Source organism: Leishmania donovani, chromosome 31 (assembly GCF_000227135.1).
Source record: "Leishmania donovani BPK282A1 complete genome, chromosome 31".
Taxonomy (NCBI): Eukaryota; Euglenozoa; class Kinetoplastea; order Trypanosomatida; family Trypanosomatidae; genus Leishmania; species Leishmania donovani.
Window position 1 is genome coordinate 667,400 of NC_018258.1, and position 19,698 is coordinate 687,097.

Genomic DNA, 19,698 nt, shown 5'->3' on the forward strand with positions numbered 1-19,698 from the left:
CAACGAATAGGGGCAACATGTTACAGAGCATGAAGAACACAGCGCACACACGCACTCGCCGGTGCGAAGAAAAAGAGCGGCACATCGAAGGCCGAAACATGGGCGTGAGGATGCCAAAGAACGGGGAGGAGCCGATGGGAGAGCAGTCGACAATCGTTGGACACAACGCAAAACGAGGCAGCAAAAGACGCCACGGAGTCAGGCGGAAGTCCTGAAAGCAGACGCACAGACGATGCATACGCGAGCGAGCCCAGTGGGGAGGGAGGAGCACAGGTGCGCCGTCGGCGTCACCCGAGTGCACAGCACAAGACCAGTGACGCGCGGCTTCCACCACGTCGTACAGTAAACGGCTGCCCCTCTCCCCTGTCTGCAGCGTTGCGTTTCTCCTTTGCATTTACAGGCGTCATCCGCTCTGCTGCGCCGGCGCCGTCACAAGCACATCCCCGCCTCATCGCCTTTCCGCTACAGCAAGCGCGCTCCGTACGCGATTCCATGTCGCTCTGAGGCTTCCGGAGGCAGAGAGCGACAGAGGCATCGGATCAGCAGACACAACGCAGCAAACAATGCACCAGAGAATGAAAGAGCCTTTGATGGACGGAGTTAGACTGAGAGAATGAGAAACAAAAAATGAACGGCATCAGCCAAGCCAAGTAATAAAAACTGTAAGAAAAGAGAGAGGAACACCTCGAAATGGAGAAAGGGGCACCCTCACCGAGAGAACCCCCTGTCGAGCATATGGCGGACGGCACAAACCACGACCGGGCACCACAGCACTCGTGCAATGGAAACACGAACAATGAAAAGGAAAAGTGAAACAAGTTGCCTCCGCTCGTGAGAGGAGGACGACAGCGCGGTCAACGCACAGAGATGGCGAGCAGCAGTGCGATGAGTGCCCGCGCACGGACGCCAGCACGCGATACAAACAAAAGCAATAAAAAGAGAGACGCAAAACACGCACAGCACAAGAGACAGCCGGTCGCAACCGCGACGGCGCATCGCCCGGATATTGCACCCTTCCCTTCCTCCTTGCCCTCCCCTCGATCCCCGGCCCGTCTCGTGAGCTGAAGTGCACGACCTCATAACGGCGCCCACAGCCCCCTCCTCTCCCACGCGCGTCGCCCTTTCGCCATTCACACCGCCCCCACCTCACACCAGCACAAAAATGTATGCCACCACCTGCAGTCGCACAGCAGAGGCCACATGTAGGAGCCGGGGACGACAAGTGAGAGAACAGCACCCGCGCCGCAAACGGCGAAGCACAGCCGCGTGCGCTCGCCACGGCGATCGAGGCCTACAGAGAATGGCAGGGCACGTCCAGGCGGACCAAGGGCCTCGTCGGAGCGTACGCGCGCTGAGCAAGCACAGAGCACAGAAACGCGTCGGTAGCAGCTTGGCAACGAGAGAGCGCACTTCGGCAGAGGAAGCACAGGGCATCCTGACAAGGACGGAGAAGAGCAGAGGGAGTGAGCGAATAGGCACAAGGCGCACGCGAGCAGAACCCCACAATCCACCCCCACGCCCTCCCCGGCTCTCGTGTGCCGCCCCGCGTCCCGCCTCGCACACGCCAGCAAGTGCACACGGCAGCGCGCAGCGCGATGCCCTCGAGGCGCCGGTGAAGCGCAGCCACTCGCACAAAAGGTCAGCGACGAGGGAGGAGGCGGAGTCGAGCACAGCGCACCACAAAAAGAGCGCCGGCCCACCGCACGCACGGCACGCAACCGGAAACGGCCCGCCCCCGAAGCATCAGACAGACGTCAGTCAGGAAAGAGGACCAGCAGGGCGCAAAGCCCGCACAGCCGCAAGGCGCGAAAACGGAAGAAGCAGGGTGAGGAGAGAGCAGCGGCCACGCAGCCACAGCAGCGAGCAAGCGGTGACAGGGCCAGCGAGACCAGTGCGGAGAAGCGCACGAGGCAGTCGCGTGTCGGCAGGCGAGAGTCTGCTGCGGGACACGAGGGCGACAGAGGGGAGGGCGGGACTCGCATGCGTGGTGACGCCCGGCAGCCTCCTGCAGGCGCACCCTCTCACCTCCTCGCACCGCAGGGGACACCGAGGGCACCCCGTGGGCGCCGGCGGCAACAGAAGGCACACACGTCGCAATGCACAAGACAGGCGCCGAGGCGCACGAAGAGGCGCCGCTGAGCACTGCACCGCCAGCTCACGCCCACAGCCTCACCCTACGCAAGCACCGCGCCCATCACCACCACCGTCGCGGAGACAGCAGCGGCAGCAGCAGTCCCCACAGGAAACACAGCAGCATCCTCACCAGTGTGCCTCATGCACCGCCCGCCAGCTGTCAGCACGTATCCGGGGAAGCACACGCTGCACCGCATCGAGTTGCCGGGTGCGCACGACATGCAGTTCGGAACGCGGCACGGGGTCGGGCATGGCGTGGGGGACGTTGTGCTCGTAGTCGGCTCCGCGGTCGTGGCGGTGCTCGAGCTCGACGACCCGGACACCTCGCCGGCCGAGCCGGAGCTGCTGGGGACGGGTTCGGGCGTTGTGGTCTCAGCGCAGGCGTGGGCAGTCGCACAGTCAGCCATGCGATGCTTGGCGTCCACGCCCACCCATAGCGTTGGTGACGTCAGCCACGAGTCCGGTACGCAGCCACAGAAGTTGTTGTTCTGAAGGCCCAAGCGCTCAAGCGACGGCATCCGTGCCCAGGACGCGGGGAAGGAGCCGTACAGGTTGCACTGTTGAAAGTGTATCCTCCGAACGTTCGGCATAGTGCTCCACTCCTCAGGAAGAGTGCCGGTGATCTGAGTGCTGGAAATGACGATTTGCTCAATCGCCGACATCGAGCTCCAGGCAGCCGGCAGCGTGCCGAATACATCCGTGGAACTCAGGGTCAAGAACCTCAGCGAGCTCATCGAGCTCCACGACGCGGGTAGCGTGCTGCTGATGCTCGTGTATCCAAGGTTGACTGTCCTCACCTTATGCAGCTTGCTCCAGCTGCTCGGCAGGGTTCCAGTGATACCGGTGTTCTGGCGAAGAGGTTGATCTGATCGAGCTTCACCAGCGAGTAGTCCACGTCATCAGGCATTTCAGGCAGCGTGCCGGTAGCCAAGCTACCAGTGGCGATAAAGCTCACATTCGTATCGAAGCACCTCACGCCAGCCCACGTGCAGAAGTCGGCTCCGCTCCACCCCAGCGAGGGCATCGCCGCAGCAAACGCCCGCATCACCTTCAGCGTGTTCGACCTCTCTGCCTCACTTATAAAGAACGGTGTAGCCCCAAAATCATCGGGCATCTCCGGAGAGACGCCGCCCTCGACCGCATCCCATGGGCTCGCCACCCTGGCACGCGCCACGGGAGCGGCAAGCGTCAACAGCACCGCCGCTGCGAGAACGGCAATCAGCGCCACACGACGGTGCAGCTGCGTCATGCTGTCGAAGCGAGGGATATGCTCGAGAGGAAGGCGACAAAAACGCAGACCGCTGCTGCGTGTCGATGGCGCAGATGCCTCAGAGCGGCCGCCTCAGTCGTGCCTGCGTACCTCTGCTGTTGTCGGGCGCCTCGGTCACAGAAGAGAGCCGCAGCGGGCGAGCCGGTGCGAAGAGGAACGCGAAGGCGGGGGGAAGAGAGGGGGATAGGGAGGGGGATAGGGAGGGGGATAGGGAGGCAGACGGTGCACCTAGAGGCCTGGAGGGGAAGGGGTGCACACAGTGAGGGTCTCGCTGTGCCGTGTGTAATCACAGCAGTGAGAAAGAAGAGCTGATAGAGGCACTGCGACGAAGTCTGAGAGCGAGAGACGGATTGCAGAGAGGGCCGCCCGGTGGTGGCGGTGCGGGTATGTGGCGAGTGGTGTTGGAAGGAATCATGCAGGAAAGGGCGGGAGGGGTGCGAAGCGTCCGAAGCGATGCCGGTGCGTCGACCACGACAGGTGCCCCGGCACGGCGTTGAGGAACACGGCAAGAGCAGCAAGGCAGGAAAGAAGGAGGCAGGTGGTAAAGGCAGATGCAGTGCGCACAGCATGGCGTCAACGCACAGTCGGCACGCGCGGAGGCTCGCACAAGGCGCTGGCCTCATCGCGAGGCCGGCAACGCCGACATGCACAAACGCGCGCACAAAAGAGAGCGGGCAGCCGGCACCGGGGGCGCAACCGTTTCTGCCTTCCCAGCTCCTACAGCGGCAGCGGCCGCAGATGCGCGAAGCCGCATCGACGTCGGCTCTGCCTCCCTCGCGCTCCGCGCTTCCACTCTAGCGGCAGACAGCTCACACCCTCGCCCCCTCCCCTTTCCCGAGCGCAAGCACGTCCATTCTCTCGCCATCCTCCGCCCCCCACACGCCCCGGGCGCGGTCCTCTGCGTCTCCGCGTGGCGGCGCCCCCCTCTCCCCACCCATGCCCTTGAGGAGGCGGGGTCGGGCGTCAGCAGAGAGCACAGCCATCTCCAGAGCGAGGCGGCTGTGCGCAGGCAAGCGTGAGGCAAGGGGGTCGTAAGCCGAGCGGTACGCGATGCCGCCTCGTCTTTTCGTGTCGGGGGCTTCTCAGTACCTCGCGCATACGCGCATTACGCTTTTCCTGTTCTCCTCCGAATCAGTAAAGAAGGGGATGTGCGCTGAAGTGCCCCTGGCGCAGAGGCCGACATGCAGCGCACTGCCGAGCGCCCCCCATCTCGGCTGCAGCACGCGCACGCACACCCCGAATGGACTTCTGCGCGCGAGCTTGCAAGTGCGCGCATGCCCGCCACCTCCAGTGCTCAACTCACCTGGCAAGTCGAAATGCAAGCACAGCAAAGGCGCCGAGTCGATCTCTGCAGAGCGGCGCAGAGGGGGGCCGGCGGATAGAGAGGCGATCTGCGCTTCGCCCATCTCGGCACAAAACTAGTGCGAGGGAGGCCGCCAAAGAGAGGGCGAGCTCACCCACGCCCCTTCTTGCGTGGCGGCGGAGGGGTGGGGGCGGGTCGGATGCGAGGCCGAGGAAGCGCGGCGAGACACCAAAAACGATGAAAGCCAGTAGGCGCAGCGGCAAGAGCACACACGAGAACGAAAACAGAAAGAAGGAAGTGCGCCCGCTCCAAGGCATCCTGTGTGCATGCGCGTGACTGCGTGCCGGTGCGCGCTGGGTTGTTGCAGAGGGCGGAGGCAGAGGGATGGTGCAGGATGTCGGACAGGTCATGGCAACACAAAAGCAAAACCAACAGAGAAAAGGAAGGGAGAAGAGCGCGCGAGCACCGCACAGAAGGGAAGACGGGGCCGAATGGCGGAAGCGGGGCAAACGAGTACAGCCAAAACGATAACGATAGCGTCGACGTGCGCACGGGCATTGGCCACGGCAGGAGCATACACTCTCTGTCCGCCTCCCGCAGAGAAGCGACGGGCGTCCCGCTTCTTCGATTGCCGGAGGGGGCACGCGTTCTCCGCCCTCTCTGTGGCGCCCCCTCCCTATGCCACACCGGGTCGCCTCGGCGCTCGACAGCACACGAGTGAGCGGAGCAAGGCATCAGCCCCACGGACACACAGGAAGGAATGCGAGCGGGATAACAGAGAGAGGCAAAGGGAGAGTCAGGTGAGGCAGGCGGTGGTGCGTTGGCTGACGTGCTCGCCGCCTCCCTTGCCCTCACGCATGTTCTAGATCGTGAAGCCTGGTGTATGCACCGCCAAGCGCCATCGCTTCCTCTTCCCTCCGGCGTGCCGCGTACGAACCCGCTTTCACCCTCGCTGTCCCCGCAACGTTGTTCGCGACCGTCGGCCCCCTGCAGCCTTCCGTACGCCCGCGCCCGCAAACGCGCCCCCACAACGACGGGGTCGAGACCAGGAGAGCGGCGAGGGTGCACGCAAAGCCGAGGGGCAAGCGAAAGGAGGCGGAGAGCCGCGTGCGCGGACAACGACAGCAAAGCAGCATCCATGCAGGTGCTTCCGCGGGGTGCCGACGCGCATGAGAGAGAGGGCGCCGGCGACACAATCCCCGTCGGCTACCGTATTGCGCAGACATCCGACACGAGCACCGAGACACACACGCAACGCGAAGTCGTGCGCTGCACCGCCAAAGCCACGCAAAGCACAAACACATAAAAGCACGCGCAACGGCAAACGGAAACAGGCAGCAGCCTACACACGGGCACGCGCGTATACGCACACACATATATGCACATATGCATGTGTGTCTGTGTGCACTGCCCCTCCTTTGCCGGCGTAAGAGAGCACAGGACGAAACGAGGCAGGGAAAGTGGGCAGAAGCGAAATGGGCACCGCCACCCGCAGCATACGCACAGGTGGGCAGTCACACACACGGCGTGCGCGACCGCGCCGCTTACACCGAGCCCCGCGACGCAAAGTGGTACCTACGCGCCGTAGGGATGTTTCTGCTCGGTGCGCCTCGCTACCTCTGTCCCGTGTGGCAACAACGGAGCCCAGGCACAGCAGACGGGGCAAAGAGACGAGCACAAAACGCTGGCGGCGCGTGAGAAGGCAAATCAGGGCAAGCATGCCCGCCTTCTCTTGTCAGAGGGCAACAGTGGCTCGCGGACGGTTTGTAGAAGAGGACAGGGTTGAAGCAGAGGGCATCGTATGGGAGAGAACGGTGGGCGGAGGTGTGCGCCCGCTGTCCAAGGCAATACTTCGCCTCAGCGTGGGATTCTCGTCTGAGCCTGAGACGGAGATGAGAAAAGAGAGCGGGAAAGCTAGAAAAGGGCCACCGAAGATATAGAGAGAGGCACGAGTGGATATGAAGTCAAAGTCAGTAGATAAGAAAGCAGCAAATGAAAATAAAAATGAAATATCTTTCGGTGTCTGTGAAAGGTGAAGGCCATATGAGCCGCTGCCCTTCTTTCCGGGAAAGGCACCGGCCGCAGAAAGCTCTCGAATGCGCCGAGAATACCCGCATGCGCCGGCGCGCGCTGTCGTCGGTGCCCCCAGTCGACATACTCTAGCCGCTTCAGCGCACCGCCATGAAGCGACCCGAGAGAATAAAAACGGCACCCTGTCTCCATTCGACGCGCCCACACGTGTGTTGGTCACGTGTGCTTCCAGCACCGAAGGACAAGAGAGAGAATTGGCGGGCTTAGGTGCCCATGAAGATGTTTAGCGGTGCGGTGGAACGAAAACAGTGCCAGGAAAGGGAGAGGTAGAGACGGGCACCGAGGCGGAAGAAGGCATGGATGGATGTCGGATATGCATCGTGGGGTCGTGGAGGAAAAGAACAATGAAGCATCCCACACGTGCAAGAAAAGGGAAGCAAAGGTACCGCCATGCAGTACAGTGACAACAGCGAAGACGCGCAGCGGATGAGAATAGGAGACACCACGCTAAAGAAGAGAGGGGGAGGCGGGTGGGTGCGTAGGGAAATGAGAGCACGCCCAAGGCGGCAGAAAGCAAAAAGGGGGAGGCGGAAAGGCAGACAATGACGAGACCAAAACAAGAAAACAAAAAAAATGTCGATGATGAGATAGAAAGGAGAGTGAGGCGCGAGGGCAGGGGGTAAAAGCGAAGAAAGCAAAGGAAAGGCGAGAATGAGAAGGAGGAGGAGGGACGGTGCTGAGCCTGGCGACCAAGGAGGAACAGAAAGAAAGTTTATCAGTCCTGTGCGCGCTGCAGTCGCACAGAAACCAGAGAGAGACGCATACCGTCGGTCGCAGGCAAGGCAGCCACAAAGATGAAAAAAGGGGCGTCAATGAGGAGAGCCCAGCAAGGAGCTCAAGAGAGCGGCGGGCAAAAAAATAAGAGCTGGCGAAAAACATCATGAGAGTAAGGTGATGAGCGTTGCGGGAAAGAGAACAGCAGGCGACGCTGCGATGAGAGGTAACTGCTTATGCTGGACGAGAAGGCTCGCCATACCAGTTCTGCCCAGAACGTCTACCCACGTGCAGAGAAGCGCATGCCATCCAAGTATATCATGTAATGCTTTCTGTTTTCGCTGTGCGCAAATGTTATGCGTCCCGAGCCCTGCACGAAGCGCCGGCTCGAAGAAAATGTAAGAAACGAACACACGTAAATGTATATCGAAACAAACAAGAAAGGTGGCAAAGCATGCTCGAAGAGTGCGTATAACTCCCCCCCATCAGCTGTTCCTGGACCCCGTGAGTGCCATAAGCCATCGTTCCTTCCGTCTCTTTTGTCTCACGATGAGCCTCGAGGGGTCGAAACGGCGCAGATATGCCGTCGCATGCCCGAAGAAGGTGAGCCACGCAATGAAAAGAAGTCAAAGAAGCGCATGGTGAAACGCTGCAGGGAGGGCGAAGGAGGAAGAAGATGGAGAGCTTGAGGCACACCTGTAGTATGGGCACTCGGGGGGGGGGCACACCAAGTGCCCATGTGAGGCGTAGAGGGAGGGGGAGCGAAAAGAACGATTGAGCCGAGGAAGAGCTAACGGCCTACCATAAGAAAATCAAGAAGGGGTGCAGAAGAAATAGACGCCGGACGATCCCCAGAAAGTGCTGCTAATGAGCATGAAAAGGAGAACATGCACGAGCAAGTACAAACACACACAAACATGCGCATACGCAGCGGCTTCCACCCGCAGACCACGCAGCAAGTAGTGCACAGGCAATCACGTCAGTGGAGAGGGGAGCATGGGCGCATTCACACATTTCTCGAGCTTGCGCGACGTGGTACATGAACGTTTGAAAAACAAAATAAAGACCAGAGAATATCGGCACGTACTGCCGATTGACAAATCGGCGCTTGGCAGGCAAGTAATACCAAAGAGCGGCAAAGAAAAGAGGCAAATAAAAGCATGGGCCTCCTGCTTCCATCTCGAATGGGCGGGGGAGGCGGGCGGCACGGTTTAACGGAGACTTCCGACCATCCCAGCGGTGATGTTGTGTTTTATTTTTCTTACGCGTCTGCTGTCTTCTTTGTTCGTTTGTTTTTTTTTTCGTGCTCGTTCTTCTGGAGGGGTAGGCAGAGGAGGCGGCAGAACGTCCACGGCACTGCCTGCCTTGGCTTGGCTTGGCTCTGAGGATCCTTTGAAGAGAAAAAGGCAGAAAACAGCCTCACAACGACGTGGCTGGCGCTACACCGAGTAGCGACGCAATATCAAAAAGAAAAACAACAACGCTGAAAAGAGGGCGACATGCCTGGAGAAGCCAGCGTCGATGTTTAGAGCAAATGAAGCTCATTCAAGTGCCACCGCGTCACCGCCTTAGCTTGCTGAGACCCATTGACGGAGCGCACCTTGTCGGTGCCCTGTCCTGTCGCACGCCCAAGCAAGTTCTATCGCACACACCGCCATGAGTAAGCGTCCGCCCCGACAATTTGGAAGTGCTGTCGGGCCCGGCAAGCAATGCAGCAGCTGATCGGCGTTGTCTCTTTTCCCTTTTGCCCCTCCCGAGCACGCGAGGGGTGGGGCTGTCCGGCACAGCTTATCGCATCACAGAGACCTATCCCGTTTTCCCAAAACCGCAAGCTATCCTCCGTCAACCACTTCCTCGCAAACCCCATGCCTTGCTTCGAAGAGCATCTGGCAGAGCTTGCGCAACAGCACGGGGCACAAAACCTATAAATGCCATCACGCACGTACACTGAGCGAGAGCTCTTCCCCATTCGTGGCATTTGCGATTACTTGCCCTAGTGCAGGTTCGTACTACATCGACAGGAGAACAGCGGCAAGCACACCAAGGGACGTGGCTGCGTTAAGCGCCGTCGATGACGGCGACGAAGCCAAATCAGCGCTGGGCCGCTTCATGCACCATTGCGCTGCAGTTACCATGTAGCCAGATGCGCACACATCACACCGCGTCGGGTTTCCACGAACGCAGGTAATACAATGCGGCACCTCGCACTCAGAAGGTGCCTCGGTCGTCGTGGTCGTCGGTGCCTCGGTCGTCGTGGTTGTCGGTGCCTCGGTCGTCGTGGTTGTCGGTGCCTCGGTCGTCGTGGTTGTCGGTGCCTCGGTCGTCGTGGTCGTCGGTGCCTCGGTCGTCGTGGTTGTCGGTGCCTCGGTCGTCGTGGTCGTCGGGTCGCAGGAGTTAGCCGTAGCGCAGTTGGCGGCAGAGTTTTGGGAGTCGACAGTCACCCGAAAGGAAGCTCGCCTCCACGAGTCAGGGACGCAGCCGCAGAAGTTGTTGGCGATCAGTGAGAGCCTTCTCAATGCAGGCATCTGCGCCCATGACGCTGGGAGGCTACCAGTGAACTGGTTTTGATGCAGTTGGAGAATGCCCATAGAAGCCATCGAGCTCCACTCCGGCGGCAAAGTACCGCTGAGCTGAGTGTCGTACAAGATCAACGTGGCGAGAGAGCTCATCGATCTCCACGAGGCGGGCAGCGAGCCAGAGATTGACGTCTTCGGAAGTGAGATGAACGTTACCGCACGCAGCGAGCCCCATGACGCAGGAAGAGTGCCAGACACGCTGGTGGATCCCATGTTAAGGGTGACGAGGTGCTGCAGCTTTCCCCAGCTGCTCGGCAGCGTGCCACTGATTGAGGACTTCTGATTAAACAAGTTGATGGTTGTGATCATCACATGCGAGTAGTCAACAGCATCAGGCAAATCAGGAAGCGTGCCTTTCACGCTGATGCCGCTGACCGTAAATAGGACAGTCGACTGGTAGCATGTCACACTTGGCCACTTGCAGAAGTCTGTCCCGGCCCATCCCAGCGACGGTATCGCTTCAGCAAACGCCTGCAGAATCTTCAGCGTGTTCAGCTTCTGCACCGTCGTAAATGAGTAGCGAGGTTCAGCATCGCTGAATCTCGCCTTCTCAATTTGCAAAGACAAAGGCATGTCCTCAGCAGCGTGGGCCATCGCGGCATCAGATCCGAGTAGCACGAAAAAGACGCCCAGCGCTGCGGTTAAGAAAGCACAGGCGAGACGCCGCAGCATCTTGCAGAGCGCCGCAGGCAGAGAATGAAACGAAAAAAAAAAGGATGAGGGAAAATGAAAAGCGAAAGAAAGGCGCTTTCTGAAGGTTGATGAGGAAGCCGTGCGAAGCGATGAGCGCAGGATGAAGGAGTTCGTGCACTCTCAGACAGATACCCGTTCGCAAAGGCGTCGACAAAAATGGCCAACGGACTAAAGGCGGAGGAGCCCACAAAAAAACAGCTGCTGATGGCGGCTCAGCAAGCCGAAAAAAAAAGGAGAAATGATACGAAGAGTGAGGCTGAATTCGCTTATGCGCTGAGAGTAGGGTGCACGATCAAGTGACACGCGCGCGTGAAGGATGCGGCTGAAGTGCACCGGAAAGCAGACAGGAAGGGAAGCAAAGGATGGAGGCTGAGGCAGCGTGCGAAGAGGTGTGGGAGCAGCGAGAGCCAGTGGGGAGTGTGAGAGAGTAATGAGGGCGAACAGCAAACACAAGAGACGGTCCTTACTGGACGAGTGCGTGAGAAACGATAAAGGAAGGGGTGCGCATAATGTTGTGTGTGTTGTTCTGGACAGCACCAGGGATGGTCGCGGTCGACGCAGCGGAGAGAGAATAGCCATATCCGTGCGTGGAGAGAGAGGGGCGTGGTGCATTGGCGCAGACAGAAAAAGGGCGGACAGAGAGAGGGTAGGGGAGCGCATGGAAAGGCTGCAAAAGGAGGGAGATGTTCATGAGGGCGGCTGTCGGCAACGCTGTTTCGAAGCGCAGCGCGAGGGTGTTAGCGGCATGACGGGATGAGAGAGGTTGGAAGGACCAGTTCAGAGAAAACAAGAGTAGATGCGCAGGTGCCGTTCTCTCAGTCGACTCCCGCCGTTCCCTGCAGAGTCGCACGCTGCCATGAACGCACGTTCGTTGTCTTTATTATCACTCTGCTTTCTCTCTCTGTAAATTCTGCATACCCGTCGTGTTGCGTTCCGGTGCATTTCTGCCGTCCTCGCTTGGCGCACGGATGTGTTGAAAGCAAGCGAAAAAGGATTCGCGTACGCCGCGGAGGCTTTCAAACGATGTGTCCTCCTTTAGTCTCGTTTTCGTTTTTATTTTGAGAGGTTTCCGCCCCCAACTATTCCGCGTATTGTTCCGCCGGTGGACGTTGGCGCCGTCGTCATCGAGCCCCGTTCATAATATCCGTTTCGGGCAGGCCCTTCGCTTTTCCCATGAGTTCCGCGACTTCTTTTTCAGTGTGTGAAGAAGACGCATGTGGATGCATGCCGTCTGCTTTCCGATCAACTTCCTTTCTGTGCTACGCTGTCCACCTAAAAGCGTGCAAAACATTATATGTCTAGAGCGAGTCGCCGTCTCTACCTTTACGCGGCGCACCACTCCTTTTCCTTTGGTGCCATGTTTCGCATCACACCCCCTCCAGTTAGCCGTCTGCTAGGCAGGGCGTGCGCGATGCACTGCGGGGGATGAGTTCGACTACCCCACACATTGAGAGACGGACAGACACAGGCAGAGTCAGAGGGGGTGGAAGGGGATGGACAAAACACACAAAACAGAAAAGATGGTGCATCGCCAACGAGAAGGAAGCAGCAGAAAAGGAAAAAAGACACCCAGCAAACCGTTACAAGTCACATGAAAAGAGAAGGGAAACACACCAGAACAACTGTCCGCATATGTGGGCACGCGAATGCATATGGGTGCTGACGGAACTCATGTGAGCCCGCCCCCTCCCCCTTCTCCGACCCACACCCACACGGTGAGTGTAAAACCTTTACAGACAGTTGTAGGCGTCGTCTGGCTTGCACCGCGCGAGCACACGAAGAAGCGCGCGCACTTCACACCACATCGCGTAAAACGAAAACGAAACAAAACAAAAACGCAAAGTATTTCGTTGAGGAAAGCATGTGAGGACACGGCAGCGTGGATGTAAAAGAACGTGATAAAAAAGGGGAGGCGTCGGTGGCCGTTCGAGAAAACAACAAACTACAAGGCGCGCACAGGTACGCACAACTCAACAAGCGAAGAGATGAAACAGTAACAAAACACAGATCATAAAATAATAATAATATATATATATATATAAGAAATCCCTCCATGGTAACGAAACTATGCCATGGAAGGGGGAAGGAGCAGGCGAAGGAGGAAAAGATCAAGGGTGCAACACGTACGCACTGTTTTGTAAAAGATTGTCTGCATCGAGTGAGCGAGTGGGCACGGGTGCGCGGCGCAACGGGAGGGAAGCGAGGGAAGGTAAAGTTCGGCGTGAAACGGAGGATAACCTCTCTTTGTTTGCTTGATCATCGACCGCCCTTGATACACTGTGTGTGTGTGTGTGTGTTTTCTCCGTCCTCTTCAAACCCAGTTGACCACATCACCGCCACTTTATTTATCGTCATGACGATCGACAGCGCCAATGGGAATACATATATATGTATAGACAGAGGGGAAAGCTCAAGGCTAGTGATAACACAACTGGGGAAACGCGACAAACGGAAGCTGCGCAGCCCTGCTAAACGAAAAACTGTCGCGCATGAAAAATGTAGCCACTAGTGAGGGACTGAGCGCGAGGAAGACAAGCAGGGCTGACACGTGTGGTGAGAGCGGAAATTAAAAAAGAAGATTTGGCAAGGCAGAGAAGAGCACAGACGTGCACATCTCCGTTTATCCCCCCCTCTTCCCATCACCACCGGTTCCGCCACCACCGCCACCCCACTTTGTTTTTCTTTTGCCTGTGTCAGAAAGCGCAGCGCAATCAAGGCAGTCGAGACTGCGCCCAGGTGATCTGGTTTTGTAGAGCAGCAGCCACGTCAGTTCGCGCCTGCCACACCACTCGACCAGGGCCGTACCGGTAAGAACACTTTCGCACATGGAAATGCACTGCACTCTTGGCATGCCCCTCCCCAAAACTCGGCGGAGGCGCACCGTTAAGACTCTATTCAGCGCGCTGGCTGCCGGTAGAGGTGAGGTGGTTGCTGCTGCCCGGCACATCCGGCGGCACAGCTGGCAGTAAATCAGCGGCCGAGATCACACCCGGATAGAAACGGACGTCCATCATAGCGCTGTCCACATACGACCAGTGGTGGAAGGTGCCCAACGTAAAATCCTCCAGCAACGGATACGACGCGATAAGCGCCTTCAAAAATTTGCAAGTGCGGGCCTTGTGTGCTGCGGTGTAGCTATCGTAGTTCGCGACACCTCCAAGGGCGCACACGGGCAAGCACAAGAGCAGCACGCTGATAAGAAGCCGCGGTTGTATCGATCTTGTCTGCATGCGGGGCCGAAGTGTCCTCTTGATGCGCTTTTCAGGATCTAGCGTTTGCCGGAGCTCCCACAGCGGTGTACCCTTGCCTGCACCCGTGTGTGGCAGTCTGTGTGTGGCAGTCTCTTGCCGTGTACATGTATGTGCGCCCGCGTTGCTGTGGGCAGTAGATGAGAGACGCACAAAAGGTAGAGGCGAAGGAATGAAGCAAGGGAAGGGGTGGAGGGGAGAACGTCAGCGATGCGCACAAGGAGGTAAGGTGAGGCACAGCTGAAGGAAGACAGAAGCGTGGTGAGGAGCTACACCGCCATGGCCAAAGTACAGAGGAGAGACCACACAAGAGAGCAAGTGCTTCCGCCACGGCCAAGCGCAAGAGGGGCCTCTGCGTCTCTCGCAACCCGTCGTTGCTTCTCTTCCGCGTGCATGCGCACATGTTCCTCCGGGGTGCGCGAGCCACCTCGTGGGTCAAGCCCTTCTCTTGGATTAGGCGTGCACTCGCCGCCCCTTCTCCGCAAGCTGCGCGCGCAGTGAGAGAGGAAGGAAGTGGCGGGGACAGGCAAAAAGGAACGCGCATCAGCGTTTATGGCCCCACCCCTTCCTCCTAAAAGAGCGCACAAGGCGCATGCAGCTCCAGTTAGTGACTCTTGATCCCATGGCGTGCGTAGAGCCGCTGCCCCCTCTTCCTCCCACTTTTGCTTTACTGCGCGAGCTGATTCGGCGGGAGTCCTCCTTCTTTTTCCTTTGCTTCACTGGGTTAAGCCTGTATAGAAACCGACGGCGATCCTTTGCAGTGTTCGAGTTTTCCTTTTTTCCTTCGCTTCGGTGCAGCGCGCTGTCGTGCGGCAGCATGCAGCGAGGCGGTGGTGCCGCGGTTCGCTGAGGCGCCTGCAGCCTGCGCGCGGCAAAGCCCCCCCCCCATCGGATGCACCCGGGCGGCCCACATCCGTTTCCTTTCCGATTTTCGTCCAGCGCGCTGCGGCTGCCGGCCCCTCCTCTGCTTGGCAGAGCCCAGCAAAACAAACCAGCGAGTAAATGGGCGATGGGGGCACCGGGTGTGCGTCACACAGGGGCAGATGTACGCAGCCGCGCACATGTGCACGTTCTCCCAGGCGCACAAACAGACAGACAGACGCATGTGCACAGAGGGGCATAGAAGCAGACACGCAGAAGAAAGGCACTCGCGATATATCAGACAGCACACGCGCACTCACGCTCAGTCGGAAACCACTGGTCCGTCACGCTCTCCTTTCCTTCACGCTCGGGTCAGTCGCTAGCGGCCACCGCTTGAGAAACACGCGCCGCCGCCCTCTTCCCCTCCACCAATCGTACTGCTGCCTTTTCGCTGATCTCTGATACACGGCGACAACTCATGCCGTCGCCTCTTTCCTCCGTGTAACGGGGGAAGGAGTTGGGGGGGGGGAGGGGGGCACGAGGCAACATCATGGCCTCTAGGGCAACAGTATTCGCAGGAGAAAGACCAGTAGAACGGTGAGGAGGGGAAGGGAGGGGAGGGAAGGTGACGCATAAACAGGGAGAAGTGCCGAGCGCTGAACAAAAGAAGGGAAAGAAACATGAGCGGGTGTGCCGTCCATGCACACACGCGCGCGCAGCTGTGCCTTGTGACCGAGCGAACGCGAGAACGAAGGAGAGGAACATGAGCACAAGCTAGACAAGGAGAAAAAGCAGCCGAGCGAGCACGTGACAGAAGAAGCTCCGCCTGAAGTTCTGCGATGGATGGCGCATAGGCCGGCCACAACGAGAATAAATAGGGTGGGTGTGGGGGGTGAGAGAAGACTGGAACAAAATCAGAGCACCAAGCCGTAGGGTGGCGCTCTCTCTTTGCTGCCCTCAACAGGCGGAATGAATGGAGGGATCGATGGGGAGGCAGGGAAGAAGAGAAGACGAGTGAGGGGAAGGAGGGAAAGATAAGCGTTAAAAGCTATCGAAGACACAAACCGAAAGCACACCAAATATATATATATATATATTTACAAGGGGTGGGAAGGAGGGGGGCAGAGAGGAGCACACAGTAAACGCAAGCCCATAAAGCGTACCCGGAAAAAGGCATGTGCGAGCAAGAGAAACAATAAGAGCGACAGAAGGAGCGCATCGTAACGAGTGCACCGCAGCGAAGGGCGAAGACGCCGAAAGGGGCGGAGGTGTTGTGGAAGCAGCGGGGAGAAAGAAGCGTGGGGACGGGGAGGCATCTTCGCTGTTTTCGTTTTCCCTCTCCTGTGGTCCAAAGGAGCCGGGCGGGTGGGGCGTGGGGCTTCAGAAAAAACTGTGTCCATTAGTGAGCCACCTAGCTGAACTGCCGGGTGTAACGAGGGCACTACCTGAAAATGTCCATGTGCAAGTGTGCACGTGTGAGCCCAAGGATCATTAGCTCCGCGTTCCTCGGCAACTGAGCACAGTTGCCGCGTATAAGTGTAGGGGGGATGCAAAGGAGAGTGAAGGTACGAGATACGCACGCCACTGAGACGTGAGGGGCGCCTCCTCTCCAACCCTACGGTCCCGACAGACACATATACACATGCGCACTTACCAAACACGAGAGCTGGGGCGCACCTCAGCACAAGCCATCGTGCGCTCGCAGTGCGCACAACAAACGATGGTACGTCGAAAAGAGAGGGGAAAAAGGCAAAGAACTGGTCTCGTCGGCCGCATGCATTTCAACGCACAAGGCGGAGAGATCTCGGCCTCATCCCCCCTCATCGTGCTTGTGCAGCGTCCCTGCCTCCTCTGTTCCAATGTTTCACCTCCCTTTCGTTCGTCTCCCCCCCCCCTGCAGGCTGTCCCCTCACCCCTTCAACCATCAACCCCTCCTCACTTCGCTTTCTTCGTCGCACCCCCTCGCTTGCACCACGAGAGACCGCCAGTGCGACAGTAAAAGAAGAGAAGGAGAGAGGGAGGGAAAAGGCGCACTTCCGCTTGCAGACTTTTCTTTTTCAGGGCGCATGAAAGAAAGGACAGGAGCACGTGATGTGATGAGCACGAACACGTGAAAAGGGAAAACACACACGCACACACGCGCACACAAAACAAACGAAAAAGCCAACAAAGAGGGAGAAGGAGGGAGGGAAGACAGCGGGAGAAGTGGTTAACGGAAAAAAGGTGATAAGCGAAAAAAAGAGAGGGAGAGGGAGAGGAATGCACACGCCCAACCATGAGCCCAATTCAGGGAAGAGAGATCACGCAAACCTTTAACAAAAAAATAAACATAATAAGAAGGCAGCAGAACGGACGAAGATCAATACTTAGAGAGAGAGACAAGGGGAGGGAAAGAAGGGGTGCTCTATCCTTCTAGGCTAGCACTAAAAGAACTTGGCAATACTCGAGGCAGAGACGGGCAGAGAGAGAGAGTCAGGCAACATCCTCGCACCACAGAGAGTGTGAGGCAGCATGTGCTTGCTAGCGTAGGTGGCATACCGCTGCTGCACTGATGTCCTGCGCCCCTCCCCTTTTCTGCTCTGCTTTGCTCGTCGAGACGTTCTTCACGCATGCGATCTCATGTCTGTTTGCGAAACCAAAAAAAAATCAGAATGGCATGCGTCTGGTGAAGCGCGCTTCATGTTTCTTTTTTTTTTGGAGGGTGGAGGGGGACCTCTCGCGTCTTTTCTGTGTCGTTGGGTCCTCCGTTTCTGCCCACGAAGGTTGGCGAAGAGGGAGGGGGAGGGAGGGCGGCAAGGTGACAAGAAACCGGGAGCAATGAGTAGACAAACAAACGAGAAAGCAGCGAGCGGATATACGAAGACGGACATGGCACAAAATAAAACAGAAAAAAATAACATGAACAAATAAAGACACAAAAAAAAAAGACAGGGAGAGGGAGGGCGGAAGGGAGGGAGGAAGTGTGCATACATGCAGGCGCACCAGTGGCATGGCCCAGACACACACGCACACACAAGTAGAACGAAACGGCCTGAGAGCAATGAGCGCTTTCAGGTAGGGACTCCAGACGGGGGGAACGAGGGTGACGAACAACACAAGAAAAGCGAGCGAGCAGGTGACGGCAAAGGACAAGAAAGAGGGGCACAGACTCGTCGGAGAGGCACGAATGAGCAGTACGAAACCGTGAACAGCCGTTTAGAAGGAAAAGAGGGAGTTGCAGTGCCTCTCGCGCGCACTTGAAGAGAGAGACGCACAGCCATGCGCACCCAGCATACATGGGAGGTAGGAGAGAGATGATCCAACACAGTTGTCAGGATCCAGAGACGACAAGCGCGTTCGGCATCATCCTTCCCCTTTTACGTTTTGCCCGTTTCCACGTATCATCGTTTCTTGTGTGCTCGTTGTTTGCCGTGCGTTGTTTTGTTTTCCCCCTCCTTCCTCCCCGCCGTCGCGCAGGTCCATGCCCTCGCCGACTTGTGTGGCGCGCCGCCGCACTTCCCTTCCTTCGTTTTAACTTAGTTGTTGTTTAGATTTTTTTTGGTGGCTTTCTGTTTCAATCCACCCACCCCGCTGCCTCTCGTTTGGCGCACTGGATTCGGTATTCTTCTGCACTCGTACGAGCACAGCACGCTCGCGCGCACGCATAGAGGCACACGGAAGAGGGAGAGGGGTGAGGGGGAGGGGGAGGAGAGGAGAAGCCTATGGGAAACGACAGCAGAGCCGAGAAGCGCCGGTGCATGCAAATACAGGATTCGGGGGGCACATGCGGGAGAGGTACAGCGGAGTAGTGGTCAAAACCGGGAAGGAGAGACACGTACAAAACGCAGGCTAATACATCCTGCTCCGCCCGTCACTCGGCGTGGCGCATGCGGCCATCTGCCGGGAGTATGATAGCAAGAGAAAATGGGAGAGTATAAAGCACGCAAGAGATGCCCCATGAGCAAAACGAAGGGGGTGAGAAAGAAAAACATAAAACAAACCCTTAGGCTGATAAGGCGAAGGAAGAGTGTGTACCGCCGCCCAGGCTCTTCCATGGATACACCGCTGAGACAGACCCGACGCGCAAGTGCATCAGCGGAAGTGCACACTGAAAGAAGCACAGAGGGAGACAGACAGAGACGGATACAACAGAGAAGTGCAAAAAGGCAGCCGCGGTGGCAAGAGCGGCCCACAAACGCCGGCATCAGTGAGCGCCTCAGTCCCTGTGCCTGTGCACAACTTCCTCGCCATCAGACCGCATTCCATCTTCGCCCCCTGCCCCTCCCGTTTCCCTCTCTGCCTTGCTCCGTGACAGTGTGCCAGCGGCAGGACGCCAGCGCGCGATGCGCGGGAAAACACATCAAACAATCGCAAGTCCCATGCGCGCATTCAGATCAACAGCACCGCTTCCCTTGTCCATCAGCGATGGTCTGCGATGCCCCACGCCTCACTTGCACGCGTTGGCTGTCGAACAGTCCGCGGCCAAGAGGCTGTCATCGACTCGCATGCCATAGAGAAAATTGTGAGACACCCACGATTTCGGGACACAGCCGCACAAATTGTTGCGCTCCACGGACACACCGTACAGCGTCTGGGCAGACGCCCACTCCTCTGGAAGGGGCCCGGTCAGATTGTTGTCCGTCAGCGTGATGGAGCTGAGTTTCCGCAGGCTCCCCCAGGTCGGCGGCAATGTGCCGGTCAGCTGATTTCTCCTGGCCTCAACAATCGTCAGCTGCGGAGCGCTGCCCCACGACGAGGGGAGTGTTCCGGTCAGATTGTTGTCGTTCAGGCACGCCCACGTCATGTAGCGCAGACGGCTCCACGCCTCAG

General features: G+C 58.1%; 2 protein-coding genes across 2 annotated transcripts; both read right to left on the reverse strand.

The window, feature by feature from the left end:
• Nucleotides 1-2,926: 2,926 nt before the first annotated feature.
• LDBPK_311470 (hypothetical protein, unknown function) lies at nucleotides 2,927-3,382 on the reverse strand (the record flags this gene model as incomplete). Its single annotated transcript, XM_003863190.1, has 1 exon — nucleotides 2,927-3,382. The coding sequence occupies one exon, from the start codon at nucleotides 3,380-3,382 to the stop codon at nucleotides 2,927-2,929; it is 456 nt and encodes a 151-aa protein (XP_003863238.1).
• A 6,138-nt stretch (nucleotides 3,383-9,520) lies between these two features.
• On the reverse strand, nucleotides 9,521-10,759 carry LDBPK_311480 (hypothetical protein, unknown function; the record flags this gene model as incomplete). The annotated part of the gene is made up of 1 exon (XM_003863191.1): nucleotides 9,521-10,759. One exon carries the CDS (start codon nucleotides 10,757-10,759, stop codon nucleotides 9,521-9,523), a length of 1,239 nt encoding a protein of 412 aa, XP_003863239.1.
• Nucleotides 10,760-19,698: the final 8,939 nt, after the last annotated feature.